A 16,046-nucleotide genomic window follows, 5' to 3' on the forward strand; every position below is an offset into this window, starting at 1 on the left:
TCCAGTTGTGTACTATCATGTTGGATGGCCATCTGTCATGGATCCTTTAGCTGAGATTCCCTCATTGCGGGGGGGGGGGGGGGTTGGACTAGATGACCCTTGTGGTCCCTCCCATCTCTACAATTCTGTAATTCTATGTGAATTCATCCTAGGGCTCACAAGGGCAGCAAACTGCTATTATACCTGTCAGCTGCAGTTCCCTCTCAAGTGTATATGTTTGTTTATCTAAATCACGCCCAAAGAATTCTAGGCAGCTTCCAAAAATGTAAAACCACAAAACAACAGTGTATCTAGCGTAAGTGGTGACTGAAGTGCCTTTAGGAATTTCTGCCCCGAGCCCTGCTTCCTTCCCCTCCTTCCTTTACTCAGCGAGTTAAGTGGTGTGCTAGGCAACATGAAGCTACCATTTTAGATTTTACCCCATTTCTGGGAATGTGTAGAGCACTCGAAAGGGGATGCAGATGTCTCCGTTAACATGGCTTTAGACTAAGTATATCCCAACTTCGTTGTTCTTTTTTAGGGCCTAACAGTCTTCAGAATATACTGAAGTCTTAATATGCTATATAAGCTGTGAGCTGTTTGGTCTTCTGTGGGCAGATTATTTATCATCCACATTCAATGTCCCACGAAATCTACCCCAGTTTAAGCGAAAGAAAGGAGAAGAATGCTCATTCATGATTCAGAAAGGTTTTGCTGCCAATGTGGTTTGTAAAGCCTGGGAACAAAGGCACCCCTTCCCCCCTTTTTTGTTAGTTTATGAACTCAGCAGTGGCTTTTTGAGACTTGCTTAGAGAGAGACTTTTTTGTTGCTGTTATTTTTTTTTTTCTTATTTCCCATTTCTTTGTCAGCTTTGTGGTTGGTCAGACTTTAAAGCCAACAGGGACTACATGAGAATTCAAAAACAAAAGCAGTTATTAAGTAATTATACTTGACAAATGTTAAAAAAACACACACAACAACCCTGAAATGTGTGGGTTTTGTTTTCGTTCAGCTACAAGCTTCTGTTAAGAGAAAGCAACGCAGCAGGAAATTCTGTTGACACAAAGGGTGGCATTCAATGTAGTCCTAAGTGGGGAAGTGCGTGCAGATTACAGTCTACTTGTGCAATGAAGCTTCCTTCCTTCTCCTCCTCCTGCATGCCCCCTAAACCTCCTTTGGGGGTTCCCCTAAGTCTCCAGAGCAGATTTAGGGGAGGCATGTAGGGCAGAGGCAGGTGAGGTCCTGTTGATTGAGCAAACTTTATTCTGTGTGCACAACTTAGTTGTTTATGACACACATACAAAACCTCCCTTTGTTTGTACTGTGCGCTTCCTTGTCTCAGTTGTTCTGATATTGTTCTGAACTCAGAAGCTTTTCCTTCCTGAAGGCTCTTGCAAAGGAATGAAATGAACAGAAGCTCTCAGAGACCCACTGAGAAATGTGCCCAAACTTACTTTCTGAGATGCTAAATTGGAGAATGCAGTTCTGCATACTTCCGTATTATTGAATTCAGTAAGGGCTTCAAATGTCTGTAGCCATGTGTTGAATTTTGGCCTGTCTTGTGATTCCTTGGTTACCCTCACTGGCCATGATCCAGACAGCCCATTTATGCATGTGCAAGGTGATGTTCCATCCCAGAAAAAATGCAAAAAAAATCCTAAATGAGCACATGTGTGGTTCTCTGGATTGCAGCCACTTGGCAGACATCATATGACTTGGCAGGATGAGCATATTTAAAATATTGTGTGTGTTTTAGATCTGCTCTTACATATGCATTTATAGCACTGTGGAAGGCACACGACTCTGGAGCTACAGAGCCTTATTTATTTATTTATACATACATACATACATACATACATACATACTTTCCGCTTAAGAAATCTACAAAGCAGGTTACAATTTAAAAGAAACAATAATACATAGTAAATACAACTTTTAAAAAGAGAACCAGCAGGAGGAAACTAGCAACAGGACAAATACTTTGAAACTAGCATTCTGGTCCCTTCAATGTTACGGCCTGGCTGCCATATTTTGAACAAGCTGGGTTACCTTTTCAAAGGTAGCACCCCATATAACACATTGCAATAACCAAGCCTAAATATCGCCAAGTATGGAAAACTTTGGCTTCGTAGTCTGAGAAAATAATAGGGGTGTTGGGTTTTTTTGGTAGATCACTGTTTCATAGTCATTCTTAGAGTCCTTTGCAGATGCCCCTGATTATTTCATTCTTTTAGCAGTTACACCTTGCTCCACGAACCAGTAAGCCTCTGATTTAATCTCATGTAAGTTAATGGATCTAAATAATATTAAATATTAATTCATTTTTTATTGGCTTCATGGAGAACCAAGCTGATACTGCATAATAAGCCTTGCAAATAAGTCCATAAGAGTTACTAGCCTGCAGACACACACACCCCGCCCCCCCGTAATGCTGGGGCTTGGCAGAGAAAGCAACAGCAGTTACAAATCTGTACCACCAGCCCACTGTATTCCAGCATGGGTTTAGATGAAGGGGGTTCCTGCAACCCACATGTTTTCTGTGCTGAGCACAGAAGAGTAATGGAGCGCAATGTTCTCTCTCCTCCAGCCCTCTCTACTCTTCTGCATGCAGTTCCTGTATGATAAAAATAAATTTTGATGTCCTTTGGTGGAGTATGAATGGGATCCTCATAGGACTGTAATAAGTGGCAAGAGTGGGATTTAGTATATAGTATAGAGCCAACACAGGAGGCATCTTTCCTGGGCCTTCTTGGGGCTTTTATCACCCAAGATGGTTACTCTGAAATCCGAACCAGGGCAGACAGTTACTGTTCACCAAGCTATCCTTTTATGGATAGCTTGGTTGGTTAGAGCATGGTGCTGATAATGTCAAGGTTGCATATCCAGTCCCCATATGGGACAATTGCAAGGGTTTGGACTAGATCAGGCACCCCCAAACTCAGCCCTCCAGTTGTTTTGGGACTACAACTCCCATTATCCTTTGCTAACAGAACCAGTTGTGAGGGATGATGGGAATTGTAGTCCCAAAACATATGGAGGGCCAAGTTTGGGGATGCCTGGACTAGATGGTCCTCAGGGTCCTTACCAACTCTCCGATTCTATGGTTCTAAAAAGAACCAAAAGGGGGGGAAAGAAATTTATTTGCATAAACTGTGTGTGCATGCTAATTAGATGTGTATCTGTAAATATGAAAAAATACAATAATTTAAATCAAAATACAATGCACATGACCAGAAAAGGGAAGACTGTGTCCAGATGCTAATTGTTATTGGTGGGTAACTGAGAGGCCCCTGCTCTCCTTTCTTATGGCTTTGTTTTTAAACCAGCCTTGAACCAGAACCAGACAGCCCATCAGAAAGACAGAGGATTCCCCTCTGGAAGCTAGGACACATGACCACCCATCAGAGCTGAAAATTTAAAAGCTGCACTTTTCATATTTTGTCTAGTGGAAAGATAGATACTGATAACACTACATTTTGCCTTCCTTTCCCTGTAGTTTGTTTTGTTGTGATTGGTAATGTAATAACCCTTTTTCACGAGCATCTCATTTGTTTCACAAATAGAACTGAAACGCTGCCCAACATGTACCATTGCAACTTGTGTCATCATGTTTCATGGTTTCCAAAGACTCTCAGAAAGACAACTGTAAACATTCTATTTTTTCTTGGGGGGGGGGGGAGGAAATATCACATTCTTGGGGAATGTGATATTTGCAAATGCTCTTTTCCGAGAGCAAAAAGATAAAAGAAGAAGCAGGCATTGTTTCATTCTTGGAAGAGGTATGCATTTATCCTCCAATAGAGCTCATGCTATCTCCAGTAACTTGCATTATGTCCTTTGGAATAATGTCAGATTTCTAGAAAAGAGGTACTCTTGTGATTTATGCTTTACCCAAAGGTTTCTCACTGTTAACAGTAAGCAAAATTGATGGTAGCCTGAAACAGCACAACCACTTTTATTTGTCTCTGCTGGGGGGGAAATCCAAAGGTGAAAGTTCTCCTCCTCACTACAGGTCCTATTGTTACTATTCACAGTTTAAATGGTTGAGGGCATAAGCTGTTATTATCGCCTTTGTGCTTTGATTAATGTAGATTATTGATTTTCCGAGAACCAAGCCATTTAGTTACCTAAAGCAAAGAGGGATGGTAAATGGAACAAAGCATGCCATTTTGCTAAACCTCCGAGAACAATTTTAACTGATCATGAAGCTCATTTTAAGTCTACTGTGGGAAAGCAGTTTATCTTAGCCGCCTTTTCCTTCCTCGGTGGACGTGCTCTTATTAAATAAAAACGAGCTGTGCAGAAAAGTTTATCTGGAGCACAAAGTAATAATCCACCATCAGTGTCTTTTTATGGAGGTTTTCGGCAATTCAGAGAATGAGCTGGGGGGTTGGGAGTGAAAAAGCTGATTTATTTTATTGAACGAAGTGTAGGGTATGCAACATTTTAAAAAAGCATGCAAGAGAACATTATATGTTGAATGCTCACTATTTCTTTTTCTCATTAAGTTTTATTTCAGTTTTAACACATAGAAATAGAATTCACGTGTGTGTGTGTAAAATAAGTGACATTATATAATACACAAAATAAATATATAATCAATGGCAGCATATTCTGCCATGGAACAGGATCTTACTTGACAATGTTCAGCTGTTCTAGAAGTCATATCTGATTGTCCTGGACCAGGACCTGTTGGGCTACAACTCCCATCATCCCTAGCTAGCAGGACCAGTGATCAGGGAGGATAGGAATTGCAGTCCAAAAACAGCTGGAGACCCAACTTGATGAGTGTACCTTCGGTATCTAGTTTCCAAACAATTGGTTAAAAACATTAGAAACACCTGTTTTCTTTTGCTCTGCAGTCTAAAGATGATGTATGTGTCACTGGGTGTGTTCAGCACACTTGACATACACGATCTCAATAATAATAAACAGAGTGTTCAAAATATTAACGGCTGGTGATACATCTAGAAAGTGGTTTGGTGGCCAAAAGTATTGGCTGAGCATCTGAAGGGATTTGAAATTGTGCAGTTACTAGGACTGGCAGCTAGGCATTGGGCTTCTTAATTTCTGTTGTGAAGCAACACATCTGTTTACCAGGAGTTATCTCCTGCATGTGAATATATTTCAGTCCTCTTTCACTGCACCTGTTGCCGGGAAGTATTTATTCCAAGCGCTTTCCTAAAGCACAGGGAGTTGTTGCTTGACATTTTATAGCTCCCCCTCCCTTCCCCAAAAGCTGTCTTTTCAAAATCATTTGTTCAGAGAGGACAAAATGGAGCAGAGCAGTTCATTTTACCCTAAGCACTGCTATTTGGCAGTATTCACATTTGCACGGCACAAAGCTGCAATATTGATTTTTTTGCTCACAGGGCCTCCCACCAGTTCTTTTTTTATTTTTATTATTGTCAGGGTTGCAAGATGGATTGAATTACACTTTGCTTCTAGAAATGCTTATTTTTGCCATTATCGGTAAAGGGTGTGTGTGGAAAAGGAGACTAAAATATAAGGATCACAGTGCTTGCTGGAAGACCTTTTGTTTATAAGCAGTTCTTTTTTGCATATGTTAATGATGGTGATGACATGGCGAAGATTTTATAGAGGGATTGCTTCTGCTGCTGTACACACTGCATCATTCCACATAATTCGTCGCTTTCCAAAATGTGACACAGAAAAGGCAGGAAGGCAGGGAAGGAGCTGCCTCTTGCTAGGGAATTGACCAGACCTGAACCTTACTATTTTCTATATTTGAACTAACCAGATATAGAACACAGACTGCAATGTAGGTTAAAGAGTAGAACTGTACCTGCCCTTCCCGCTCCATCTTTTACACCCATGTTCACTGCACCCAAAACGCCTACGTTGCTGTATTCTGCGCCTGAGTAAACCAGTGAACTAATTGGTGTGTTTCCAAATTCGTTTCCAGCTTTTCATAAGCAAACTAGATCTACTTACTGTTTTTACTGGTGTGTCCTTTTTCCATTTATCTATTTCAGCTTCTATGATTTTTATTTTCTATTAAGGCTTGGCACACGACATTTGGAATGTATTGCACCAGGCAAAAACTATGTTGAGTATTTTTTTGTGTTTTTATATTTCAAACCACCCGTGATCCTTGGATGAAGGGCAGTATAGAAATTTAATAAATAATAATGATATTTAAACTGAAGGTGGCTGGTTGCTAAAAATGGACAAAACTATAGTTAACTCTTTATCTATCATCTGTTTTATCTTGAATTAACCTTGGAATGTAGGAACAATATTGTTTTATACAACCTCTCCCAAACTATTGGGAAAGTATAGGAGAAATTTGGATGACAGAACTATTTAACCCCTGATTCACACTGTAATTCTGTCCTTCATGGATATGGAATTAAAAAATATACTTTCTGCTCTTAAAAAATATTAGTTTGTATTTTTTATTTTTTGCCAGTAGCAAAGGCACTTGACTTGTTTTCTTTGAGAGATTCCAAAACTGCTGATTGAGTTTCACCAATTAGATGTGCTCAAGGGTAGCCAAAGAGGTTGCTTCCAGATGTTGTTGGGCGACAGCTCCCATCATCCCTGATCATTTTTAATGCAGCAGCTGGCTCAGGCTGATGGAAATCTGAGTTCAACAATAACTAAATTTAGCAGATTTCCTCCTTGATCTTGGAATTCTGCTTCACAAAGACCAGGCTTCCTCAAACTTGGCCCTCCAGATGTTTTAAGACTACAATTCCCATCATCCCTGACCACTGGTCCTGTTGGCTAGAGATCATGGGAGTTGTAGGCCACAAACATCTGGAGGGCTGAGTTTGAGGAAGCCTGATAAAGACACAAGTATATCCTTGATTCCCAGCAATTTTGTCAAAAAGCCTTCATGAAGCCGGGGCAGCATAGTGGCTGAAACCAATTATGAATCGAGACTCATACTTCTGCCATGAATTCACTAGGTAGCCTTAAGCAAGCTACCCTTCCTCAGCCTCCGTCTGCCCAACTGCAATATGTGGGATAATAATAGCTACCTTACTGGGTTATTGAAAAGATTTCAACTAGATAAGTCGTGTGGGTTGCTTTGAACACTCAAAGGGAAAGGGACCCCCTGACCATTAGGTCCAGTCATGACCGACTCTGGGGTTGTGGCGCTCATCTCGCTTTACTGGCCGAGGGAGCCAGCATACAACTTCCGGGTCATGTGGCCAGCATGACTAAGCCGCTTCTGGTGAACCAGAGCAGCGCACAGAAACGCCGTTATCTACTTGCACTTTGACATGCTTTCGAACTGCTAGGTTGGCAGGAGCAGGAACCGAGCGACGAGAGCTCTCCCTGTTGCGGGGATTCAAACTGCCGACCTTCTGATCGGCAAGACTTGGCTCTGTGGTTTAACTCACAGCGCCACCTGCGTCCTTGAACCCTCAAAGCACTGCACAAATACTAAGCATTTTCATCAGAGCACTTAACTAATAAAATCAGAGAGGACCATGACACCAGACTGATGCTGCAACAGATCAACAAATGACATAGAATCAAATGACTGTAGAGTTGGAAGGGACCCCAAGGATCATCTAGTCCAACCCCCTGCAATGCAGGAATATGCAGCCCTCCCATATGGGGATCGAACCTGCAACCTTGGCATCATCCGCACCAGCCTCTAACCAACTGAGCTATAGATGAATGACATCAAGAGGGGTTGGTCAGAGAGACAGGATGCAAGATGTTAGAGAACATCTAGATTCTATGCAAGAACAAAAAAGCCGTCTATTGTACCTATGGGCCATGCATATGCAAACTGGCAATATTATGTAGAGTGACGTCATCAGAAGGTGGTTGGATGATCTGTCCTGGATCCCCTTCAGCTGCCTCTGTTCCTGCAGTTTTCATTCAAGAGTTGAACCGATAACGACAGACCTTTGAGCAAAAACATGTGAACATTTGGTTTCTAAATTATGATGATGGTTACTTCTCCTAAACCACACCACCATCACGTACCCAGACATCAAATGCTGCACCACTGCATTCTGAATTTGGTTTGGCCTCTTTTTTCCCAGTTCTAGAAATACGCAGTTACACAGTTCCTGTTCGGATGCTGCCACTCTTTGGAGAAAATTTCTTTCCCCCCCAGTTTCTGATATATCTCATGAAAAGAATGTATGCAGCACAATAAATGGTGTGTGGGTTTTAATGTAGGATAGGATTCCAATCTAGGCTGAGCTACAAAGCACATTAAGTGGCTTTTTTTGAGGTGTGTGGGGGGGGGACCCAGAGCCTCTCAGTCGAATTCCCCTCACAGGGTTGTTGGCAAGGATTGTATAAGGGAAGGGATTTCCATATCTTTTCGCGTATAAGAAAGTGCTACAGAAATGCATAATGCGTACATCCGTAAAGAGCTATCCTCTTGCTCTCAGCTTTTTTTTGGCTCTGATGTGAACCTGCTGTGTACTGCACTGAATGTATTTATCCATTGTACTGTCACACAGTGTTTAAAGCACGGCCTTCATGTGGGTATCTTAAAAGCCTTAGCTGAATCAATCTTGAGAGCAGCCCTGTGCATGTCTGCTCAGAAGCAGTGCTCAGAGGGGCTTCCTTCTGAGTAGATGTGCATTGGATTGGATTGTTGCTTCCTAGCATGAGAGAGAGAGAGAGAGAGAGAGAGAGAGAGAGAGAGAGAGAGGGTGGGGGAGATGACTCCTTCTATTTTAAGCTGAATCTACCTAGCCTACTACTGAGAGTCCTGACTGGCACCAAGTATTTTGGAGGCCTATCACTGTTGAACCTTCCCATTTGGATTTAGTATGTGAGTCCAGCACCTTTCCTCATTTTTCGCTTAGCTTGATGTGTGAACCAACCAAGTGTCAGAGGAGGGTGGAGCCCCTCACATTCGAAGGAGGCGGAACTGGTTATGCAGAGTCAAAATGTAGCTCTACTGGATAGGTATTGAAAGTTACATCAGGCAGCTAAATGAATGATCACAACTTCTTTTGACCGGGGGGGGGGGGGAGGAGAGGGAGAGCCAGTGTGGTGTAGTGGTTAAGAGCGATAGACTTGTAATCTGGTGAACCGGGTTCACATCTCCTCTCCTCCACATGCAGCTGCTGGGTGACCTTGGGCTAGCTAGTCACACTTCTCTGAAGTCTCTCAGCCCCACTCACCTCACAGAGTGTTTGTTGTGGGGGAGGAAGGGAAAGGAGAATGTTAGCCGCTTTGAGACTCCTTCGGGTAGTGCTAAAGTGGGATATCAAATCCAAACTCCTCTTCTTGTTGTTGTCTTAATAAAATCGGCAATAATTTTCAGAGGAACACTATTATTTTCAAAGGGAAGAAATAGATGTGAAAGTGCACAATACAGGCACAAGGAATCCCAAGATGAAAAGAGCAGAAAGGGGGAGGGAGGAAACTGGAGTAGGATTAAGACCCACACTGGTTTTAGGTTTCAGAGTTTATTAAGCCTGTTACTTTTTATTGTTTTTTTCACAGGTAGGTGCCCTGCCCCTCTGTTACTTTGAGTCAGGGGGTAAGGAAAGCTGTGTGAGGGCTTGCTATATAAACATTGCAGGCTGTTTTAAGTTCAGTGGCTTGCGGGGGGGGGGGAGGAGAACAGGGAAAATAAATAGGGACTTATTGCTCAGCGCACAACTTTAAAATAAAGTCAGTCCAACGGTTGACCCAGTCCCAGGGACAGAGAAAGCCAATCATAAACATCTGCTAGAAATAATTAATTTAATTTAATTTAATTGTGGCAGCCGTAGAACACAAAGTACAGCTAGTTAAGCATGGTTCATGGCTGTAAGCATGGTTGTAAACCTGCTGTCCAGAATGTGACCCAGCCACTCAGCCGCCAATCCGCACTTTAATGTGAAAATTCCATTCATCGTCCTTGCAGAGTTTTGACTTGTGTAGGGTTGAGAAAGGCCCTGTTTTCTCTTGGCCATTTCCTGTACACTCTGAAGTTTATAACTTAAAAAAATAATCATCATGAGCTCCGACCATGTGTTTATTTGTAGGGTAATGTGTTCTGAACATTTGCTACTTTTAAGCATGACTTGGGAATGGTGTGAGCAAGATGTTTATTTTCTCCATGCTATGTCTTCCATATTTAGTATGAAACATGCATTAATGCATCCTACATTGGATAATAACCTTTTCCATGATAGTCACAATTAGAACAGTTTCCCCATTATTATGTGTGCTGTGGCTCTTAAAGAGTTTAATCCCCACCCCCAAATATATAGCTTTGTAACTTAACGTCTTTTTTTCCATTTCTTTTTAGGTTTCAGTCGAGCAGCATTACCATTTGGTTTAGTAAGGAGAGAACTGTCCTGCGAGGGCTACTCCATCGATCTTCGGTGTCCAGGAAGTGATGTCATTATGATAGAGAGTGCTAATTATGGACGGACAGATGACAAGATTTGCGATGCTGACCCTTTCCAGATGGAGAACACAGAATGTTTCCTCCCTGATGCCTACAAGATTATGACACAAAGGTAAGAGCAGTGCTCACTACGGAAAAGGAATCCATATAAGAAAGTTGCAATACAAGTCTCTCCCCACAGCGCCCCCCCCCCAAAAAAAAACCACCAAATCCTGGAAAAAATTTTCAAATACCCCAGTCATTTTAATCTAGAAAAGCTAAGGAAATAAAGCCACTAGCAAGTGTTTGAGAATCTTCTGGTTTAAGTTTTTTCTCTATAAAAAAAAACAAGAGAGCAGGAAGGTGACTGCAAGGAGATGGAAGCATTTTAATCTGTTTGAAATGTTGCTATATCCTTGTCTTCTGGGAGGTCAGAATCTCACTCAGAAGTTTTCTGAGAACCTGCTTAAGAAGTTTCTAAATATTCATGCTAATTAAACAGCATATGCCTATGCAGATTTACTCAGAAGGAAGTGCCATAGAATTTCAGGTAAGTGAGCACAGGATTGCAATCTTAATGCAATAAATAAATTAATGACCAGCCCACCTACATAATAGGTGAAAAAGAAACCTAATTATACTTGGAACTTTTTTGGGTGGGGAGTAGCCACTCTTATAACCTCTGTTGAAAGTGATAAACCTTTATCAGAATTTACAGTGCTTGAAATGGGCTGGGATGGCATCTGACAGACCAAAAGCCACCCCACTCTTTCTCCCTCTCTCAACATGGGGAACAGATTAGAAACATGTTTTAACATTTATTTACTTATTTTGGTAAATTGACCATAGAGTGGTCAGTTTCTGTAACCACTATGGAAATATTTCTTAAAACTCTGTCCATCTGTTTGCTTCAATGCAAATTTCAGTATTTTAAATCTTTTATTGTTTCCCACCACCACACGCACACACAAAAATCCACATAGGTCTTTTAAAAAAGAAGAAGTTGAAAATAGTATTGCATTCGAATAATTTACACTTCATTTTAAATTTCTGGAAATCAACCAGTCACACTGATGACGTGTATTAAGTTTTTAGTCATTCTGGTCATTTCTAAACTTTCCCACGAAGGGTATAAAGTCCACTGCAATCAAAAAACTGGAAATGATTTAGAAAAATGAGTTCACTGAGAAACTCCTGCTTCGGATTAGTTTGTGTGGTCGGCTTCTTTCAGTAAGTTCTAGAATTATGAGGGGGGGGGGACTTTTCTCTACTCACTGTCTCCACACTTTGCATAGTTTTATAAACTTCTATCATGTCTACTCTTTTAACTAAAAAGCCACCAAACCTGCTGATATTGTGAGGGCTTGTGCATCTGTAGGCTATTCACAAAATCAGTTCACTTGCACAGAAAGACCTCTTTAAATATTATCCAGCCAGATACAAAGGGTATATTTAAAAACACTTCCATAAGAAATGAAATAATCTGCATAATTTCCATTGGTGTACTGATTCTAGTTCACTAGGTGTACCCAGCTAGTAAATGATGACACACCATGCCTTATTCTCAAACAAACAGCAGTGCCCCCTTAACGTATTTCTGCCACTCATTTATCCTTCACAGGACACAGCTGTGAATGAAGTCAAAGCTTAATACAAGAGATGTTTACTTGCTTTGCTCTCCTGACCTTTCTATTTGTAGGTTAGGAGCAGGCCTTTCAGAATTCTTAGACCTTTAATTTGAGATCTCCTTTTCTTTTTATTGTCTTAAATGTATAATGATGAAAAAGCCCATTTATTTCAGGGAAGAAAGCAACAGGAAATGGAGATATTCTTTGGGACTCAAGTATCTTTCTGACAAATGATGTTTTTAATTCCTTTTGTCAAAGTGAGTGACACATGGCTAAAAAAAGCAAAACAAAAATAAATTACCTTTCCGATCAGATCCTGTCCTGTGAGCATTGCATGTATTCCCTTGCTTGTCAGAGCAAGGGGGGGAAAGTAGTAGTGCAGGAATATCAGATGAGCTTCCTTTCAAGTGAAAACAAGGCTGGCTCTTTTTCTTTCAAACGATAATGAATAAAGGAAATTCTTTGACTAGAGCTCACGGTCTTGGATAGTTGGATAGGGAAATCACCCATCTCATCTGATTAATCTCATCCTGAATTTTTTAGGCCCCTTAAGCCTCAGGTCTGCATGGGTAGAAAACCTAAACCGGTTTGAGAAAATGGTTTTCCCACTACATTATCACATTACAGTGCACCCTACAGAAAATCATTTTGGAGAATCGTACTCTATATGCCTTGTGACAGTATCTAGAACATGCCTCTTTAAAAAATATACTTCAATACAGTGTTAAAATGGTATGTCTTAACATGAGTTTAAAATGTCCTTAACGTTCACTGCTTTATTGCCAGGTTTCTCATCCAGAGAGGGCACTGTGTTACTGTGAATGAAGCCTTTTAGGGTTAGAGTTTTTCCAAGTTTAGATGTGGGCATTTTCCTGCTTTCATGTGACTCCAGTTGCTGCTCCTTCTGCAGCTTGTGGCAGTTACTATTTTCTGAAAGGTCCTCTGTGTGAAAGGTGTCATCTAGTCAACTGCAACCTACTTCTCCTCCCTTTTTTCTCTTTCGCTCAGTATTCCGGATACTTGCTGCTCTTTCTCTGCCCCCCAAACTGATTGTATTGATGGTCATATATCAGATACCAATTTGGACAAGTGCATTGCCTGAATGAATGTGCATCAAAGCTGTCATTGTAAATGACTAAGCTCAGATATCAGGTCCTTATTTTCCTTTGGCATGTCATTGGCTTTCAATGCAGGAGTCTGAAAGATGCTTGACAAACCTCTACTGTACATGATTATCAGAGCCAGACACTCTCCTCTTAGACATTCCTTTATTTAGAGCTCACATCAAAGCAGACTCACAGACATGGGCATTCTTTCGACACACTCATATCAAAAAGTAAATTTGTAGTCAGATGAGTGTTTGCAGAGTTCTTTTTATTTAAGGTCAGTTTTTATCACTGACCACATTTTGTGATTTCATTTTGTTCTCAAAGCAAAGAAATGTAAGGTCCTAGGGCTGACTGAAGTGGCACATTTACCTGAACAATATTTAATAGTTTTTAGCACTTACCAGAGGAAGCAAGCTGTGTCTGCCAGATGTTTTAGACTAGAATTCCTTTCAATCCTGACTACTGGCCATGTTGGCTGGGGCTAAAGTGATTTGAAGTCTAAACCACTGGAATTTCACCATGTTGAATAACCCTCTTTTTGTTTTTGTTTTTTGTTAATATAATTGAATTCTTTTTTTCCTTAACAACTGCAAGGTAGGCTAGGACTGAGACTGAGAACGGTTTGTCTAAACTCACTATTTTTATAATCTGTAGCTCTTAGCAACTATCCTACATGATCTCCCACCTGAATGCAGATTCATTACTGTCAGTCTTGATGGCACAGAATGATTGACACATGACAGGGGGGAAAGTGTACAAGAAATCATATCAGTCATTTTTTGGGGGGGTATTTAACAGAGTTTCTTTGCAGCTTTGCTTATTTTTAGTCCAGATTTAAATTTGTTTTAATTTTTAAAAACTTTAAAATAAATATTAATCCAGTGATGGGCCACTTCATTGTTTAATGGAAAACACACTATAACACTGCACTGAAACAAAGCACAGAAAAAATAAGCCAGAGGACATTTTTAATCCGTGCTTCCATTGCGTGGTTTCCTCTGTGGTTTTGTGTATTTTTAACTGATGCATAATTGAGTAAATAAGAAAAATAAATCTCAACAGCCTTTTACTGCTGTATCTCAAATAATGTAACCGGAGTTAAACCAATAAATAAGAGGAGGAAAATAATAATATAGACTTGTAGATTCCTTGCAAATCGTGCCATTAATACTTTCCTGTTGGCATCATTTGCAGTGAACGGATTCTTTTCCGTAAGAACTCAATGCATGCAAGGTGCAATGCCCTTTAATGGAGCTTCTCTCGTGTAGCATTCTGATAGTATTGATTTAAGCTTTGACTTACATTGCCTTCAGGAGTATTGCTGGCCATATATTTTCCACCCAACCTTAGGCTGAGATGTAGTGTAGTAAATTGCCGCCAAGGCCAGAACCTTCAGATGACCGCATGCATGCTGATGAAGGACATCTGCCTTGATTGAAAATAAGTGGCCAGACACACATCTAAGAATAGTATGAATCAGCATTGGGTTTAATATATATTTAAAAGAACTCTTGGAAAAAAATGCTTGGGGTTGCAGGTTAGGTTCTGTGCCAAGCCTCATGGCTCCTGAAAGAATATATTAGCCCAATGCAAATCTCCACGTCCCCCAGCTTGGAAAAAATGAAATTTGGTACTAACATCTTAAAGGCAGAATTAACACTTTAAAAGGCCATGCTCCTTTCAGCCCATGTCATTATCAAGATATACCCTTCTCTCTTCCAAGCAGTCCTGCTCAAATCGGTTGTCTTGATTTATGTTCTGCTGCATTTAATATACTAAATGAGCATACGCTAAGCTTACAATAATGCCGTTATTTATAATGGGAAAGCATTATTTTTCACCATAACAACATCGCTAATTATATTACATTATTGGTCACTGTAGCCGCTAAATCAGATGTAAAGTGGATTTAGGGTTCCTGTACATGGGATCATGGAGCCATTTATCTCAGCCCTTTGCTGAGCAGACCTTTATTAAGCTATGATGACTGTTGAATAGGAAATGTAACCAAGATTATTTTTATTCAAATATAATTTAAATATTCATCAAAGAGGATTTATGCTTGAAACTGACAGAGACTATTAACATCAAAAAATATAATTAACTGCACTGGGTATCATGAAGCAGAGTTAGTCAAATAGCCGAGAGGTCTAATTGCTCTAGAGTTTGCAAAGCAATAGTTTATATATTATACGGTTGCTGTGGAATTAATAGTAATGTGGTTTCCTATGTGAGGCAATTTAAAGCTTTCTGTTAAGGTTCATTGCTCTGGAGGAAATATGTTGAATATCATGTAGTAAACAGGACTGACACTTAAAAAAAACAGACATGAAGATGAGAACCTGTAAAGATTAAAAGGACAAGAAAATACTGAGGCCTTTAAGTCATCAAAGGAATTTTATTTTGTAGAGTTTATAGACCTAAGCATCAGGCAACACACAGCAACATTGTTTACCAAAAGAAGGGGGTGGGAGAGAGAAAAGAAAAGAGAAAAGGGTTAACAAATTAAATTAAATTAAATGCTCCTTGGGAAAACGATTGATGCAAAGTGATCTATCAAATTGGATGCAACACAGTCACTGATCTCTCAGATTGTGTTGATAAAAAAATTACCGCGGCACACATACAATTGTCTCAAAGTTTTAATTTTAAACATCTTAACATTTTTGGCTCCATTAGGCCTTTGTAGCAGACTGTGAGAAAGGGACACCTTTCCCATTGTGCTTCACAGGGTCTTTTTGTATTTGCCCAGCCTACCCAGCCCTGAATTAATCAGATGTTGTAATGGCATTTTTGCATTACTGAAATTGCTGAAATGTGAGAGCTTAAGGGTCAAGGGGAAGAACAATAGCCCGATGTTAACAGAGCATCTGTTCTCCCTCCATTAATGAAGTTGCAGCTAATTGCCTAATAAATTGGTCACCATTACTCAAAAAGCCTAAATAACTCCAGACTTGAACACGACCCCTACGAATATGAAGCAGAACCTCATAGGCACA

General features: G+C 40.3%; 1 protein-coding gene across 18 annotated transcripts in view; it reads left to right on the forward strand.

Moving 5' to 3' along the window:
- Nucleotides 1-16,046, forward strand: part of ADGRL2 (adhesion G protein-coupled receptor L2) — a 250,265-nt gene that overhangs the window by 151,201 nt on the left and 83,018 nt on the right. For all 18 annotated transcript variants that reach the window (XM_081193663.1, XM_081193655.1, XM_081193656.1 and 15 more), the window contains one exon: nucleotides 10,230-10,443. In XM_081193663.1, the coding sequence (XP_081049789.1) occupies nucleotides 10,230-10,443 (214 nt within the window). The remainder of the gene's footprint in view (nucleotides 1-10,229; nucleotides 10,444-16,046) is intronic.

The sequence above is a fragment of the Podarcis bocagei genome, assembly GCF_964188305.1.
Source record: "Podarcis bocagei genome assembly, chromosome: 5".
Classification (NCBI taxonomy): Eukaryota; Metazoa; Chordata; class Lepidosauria; order Squamata; family Lacertidae; genus Podarcis; species Podarcis bocagei.